This window comes from Phalaenopsis equestris, unplaced genomic scaffold (genome assembly GCF_001263595.1).
Source record: "Phalaenopsis equestris unplaced genomic scaffold, ASM126359v1 Scaffold000208, whole genome shotgun sequence".
NCBI lineage: Eukaryota > Viridiplantae > Streptophyta > Magnoliopsida > Asparagales > Orchidaceae > Phalaenopsis > Phalaenopsis equestris.
This window is the reverse complement of record NW_018164650.1, coordinates 1-3,597: the sequence shown is the minus strand read 5'-3', so window position 1 is coordinate 3,597 and position 3,597 is coordinate 1. Positions and strand designations below refer to the sequence as shown.

Below are 3,597 nucleotides of genomic sequence, written 5' to 3'. Positions count from 1 at the left end.
AAGATTGAAATAAAATGACATGGAGTAATTTTCTATCCAATCGGGCTCCGTTAAGTGGACAGCATACCGACCACAAATTTGGTGGGCTTAATTGTGGGTGCAAAATCTGCTACAAAGGAAATAACGCCTTATTGTCAGGCAGCCAGGTTGTTATTCTAAGTCCAAAAAAAGGTCCCCAACATTCACACGTGCGATGTGTACTTTCTGCCATCCTTAATTGGGTTAATTATCATATTATATTATGCTCAACTCAGTTAATCAAATCAATTATAAAGAAACAAAAGAATTTTATCACAATTCCCCAAAGGGAACATAGTAAAAACAAGGGTTATTTACATAGGTGCCACCCAATTCCTATGTACTTACAATTTTAACACCTAAACTTTACTTTTTACATTTATACCACCCAAATGTCTCATTTCACATAAAATTGCCACTATTTTAAGTTTTTTTGTTTAAAAATGTAAAATACAACTTTTCATTTATATGCAGTGGTATATACATGCCTTCTTGCCCCACGTGACCGTTTTGATGCTGCCGCGGACGACTCCCACGATTCGGCTCAACGGCGCCTCGGCGACCTGTTTCGTTTCGGATTCGAAGGTAGAAGAAGACGGAGGAGATGGAGGAAGAAGAAATAGTCCCACATCTCGAAAGGCCAAAAATGGAAATCCGGGAGGGAGTACTTACGAGCATGAAGGAACACAGAGAGTGGCAAACGAGGCAAAGTGGGTCGAGAAAAGAGCATCTTGCCGGTGGGACGAACCTCGCAAGACTTCTCTAAAATCTCCACGGCGTCTCTGTCTCTCTCCGGTTCGAATTCTCTCACCAAAACTTTTTACTATTTCCTCTCTCATTTCAGTAGCAAGAGATGGACAGTCTGTGTGTGTTCGTCTCTCTCTCTCTCTCTCTCTCTCTCTACATCTCTCTCTAGATGTAGTGATGGAGAAGAGATTTGATGGGGGTCACTTTGGCCGTTTAGGTTGCTTGAAAACCTTAATTTAACAAATTCAATATAGTTTTTAGTAGGGTTTTCGACATTGTTAATAAATTAAATTTATAAATTGTACTTAAAATAAAATTAAATTAGATCCACTAATCTATCTATCCCTTGCCCTCTCCCGGTACAAAAATTTATGTTTCTATTCTGCATTTCCATTCTCTAAATCTAAAAGTTGTTTGCAGTAGTTGGGTTCCGCACTCACAGTTTGAAATTCTTGTATATATTTCCGCAATCAGAAAACAATGGAATCCTATGAGCCTAAAAGCATCCTCATCACCGGAGCGGCTGGTTTCATCGCATCCCATGTTGCGAACAGGCTTATCCGAAATCACCCCGATTACAAAATTGTGGTCCTGGACAGACTCGACGATTGCTCCAATCTTAAAAACCTTTCCCATTCTGCATCTTCCCCCAACTACACGTTCGTTAGGGGCGACATCACCAATACTCATCTTCTCCGCTCCCTTCTCATATTGGAGTCAATTGACACCGTAATGCACTTTGCAGCTCAGACTCACGTTGGCAATTTTTTCTACAACCCGTTGGAGTTCACTAGAAGCAACGTCTATGGAACTCATGCTCTGCTTGAGGTCTGCAAGGGCTCCGATCTAATAAAGAGATTTATCCACGCTAGCACAGGCGAAGTTTATGGGGAGACCGATGATAATGCCATCGAAGATTCCATGCTCCTCTCTACGAACCCTTGTTCGGCCATCAAAGTCTGCGCTGAACAGCTTGTAATGGCTTATGGAAGTACCTATGGCCTATCAGTCATAATCACCCGTATTAATAATGTGTATGGACCGAATCAATTTCCCGAAAAGCTGATTCCAAAGTTCATACTTCTGGCAATGAGAGGTCAAACTTCCCTACAGTTGGGTCTCAGAATAGATGTAAATACCCATGTTTTTTTGTCCTAACTTAATCATGTTGTTCATCGCTTCAGTTGGATGTAAATCAACATTATTTGTTACCTAAATGTGTTCGGGTGAACTAGAAGTCTCCAGCATATCACAAACATCACAGTTAACAAATGTCTAATCCTTGGGACTAGATTGAATGCTTCCCTTCAATGAAAATATGCATGTCATACTATGAATAGTTCCCCACATATATTGGGGGTCCATTTATTGACCTCATTTTTCGGTTAACCAACTTATGTTTAACTCAATATGCACTCATGGATCCTCTCTAGACCAGTGTGGTCATGCCTAATTTGGGCATACCCACGCCTAGAAGTTCGTGGGTGTGTTCACACCACAATTAGGGGTAACTACATAGAGAATTCTATGGGCATGTTCATGCTTGGTTTGGGCGTGATCATGCCTGAATGCTTCTTAGCATGGTCGCACCCAGTTTAGGTGAGATCACACCTAAATGTCTCTCAGCATTGTCATGCCCAGTTCAGGTGTGACTACTCCCAAATGTTTAATAGTGTCATCACACTTGATGCTCGCGTGGTTGCATTTATGAGCCACGCTAGCGATACGTGGCCTTCATCCATGGAATCGAGATCGTGCACATCGAAGTGGCGACCACAGAGGCCTCTGCCATCACCTTCCCAGCTTATAAATTGGTGGCCCTTCCATTATCTCTGGGCATGCTTGAACACTTCAGACTACTCAAAAAGTGAAGAAGAAAGTCCTCCGGCAAGTCTCTATTTCCGACCAACCTTTTCTCCGGTAAGCTTTCTCCCTTCCCTTTTTTTTTAAATACTTAGTTTAATTTAAATCTTGGTTTAAACTAATGCATCTCAATAGCCTTGGATTAAGCTTGGCTTTGGATCCAACTCAGATTACCCGAACCTAGCTTAACCCTAACCTAAACTATAGTTAGGTCAAACCCAATCCAAATTTGACCTGACCCAAACCCAAACCCAAGCACAAAACAAGCATAACCAGACCCCAACTTGACTCAACTAACCCAACCTGACCCAAACCTCACCTAACCTGACCCAAACCAAAATTAACCTGACCCAAACATAGCCTAGCATGCCCCAAACTAAAGTTGATCCAAACCTAGCCTAACCTTACCCGAACTGAACTCATCCTGACCCAAACCAGAAACTAACCCAACCTAACCTAAACATAAACCAACCTGATCCAAACCCAGCCCAACTTCACCCAAACCTGACCTAACTAAAACCTGACCCAACCCAAGTCAAACTAGCCCAAACCCAATTTTAAACCAACTGACCCCATATCATATCTGATCTCAATTCTGAGCTAACCTGAGCTGGAAATCTAACTCAACTCAGCACAACCCTGACCCAAGTCTAATCGAGACTGAAAATCATAATTTTGTTTCACAAATAACGCATCATATTCATATTTCTTGTGTCGTTTCAGGGTTCTTTTATGTGTATTTTTAAAAATAAAATAAAATAATAAAAAAATACATAAAATAAAAAGAAGGAAGGGAGTCTCTTATGAAATGATTCTACCCACAAACACTTAAACTTTAAAAGCAAAGCCAACCTAAAAATTTAGGGGAACCTTGATTTCTCACCACGACCGACAAACTTAGAAAACAAAATAAAGAATGAATTAAATATTGAACCTCAAATAACATTTAAAATATACCAAGATAAAAAA

General features: G+C 40.6%; 1 protein-coding gene across 1 annotated transcript; it reads left to right on the top strand.

The window, feature by feature from the left end:
• Positions 1-480: 480 nt before the first annotated feature.
• On the top strand, positions 481-1,896 carry LOC110023059 (trifunctional UDP-glucose 4,6-dehydratase/UDP-4-keto-6-deoxy-D-glucose 3,5-epimerase/UDP-4-keto-L-rhamnose-reductase RHM1-like; the record flags this gene model as incomplete). Its single annotated transcript, XM_020722272.1, has 2 exons — positions 481-813; positions 1,240-1,896. Coding segments are annotated over exons 1-2 (984 nt in total), but the record flags the coding sequence as incomplete, so codon positions are not given.
• Positions 1,897-3,597: the final 1,701 nt, after the last annotated feature.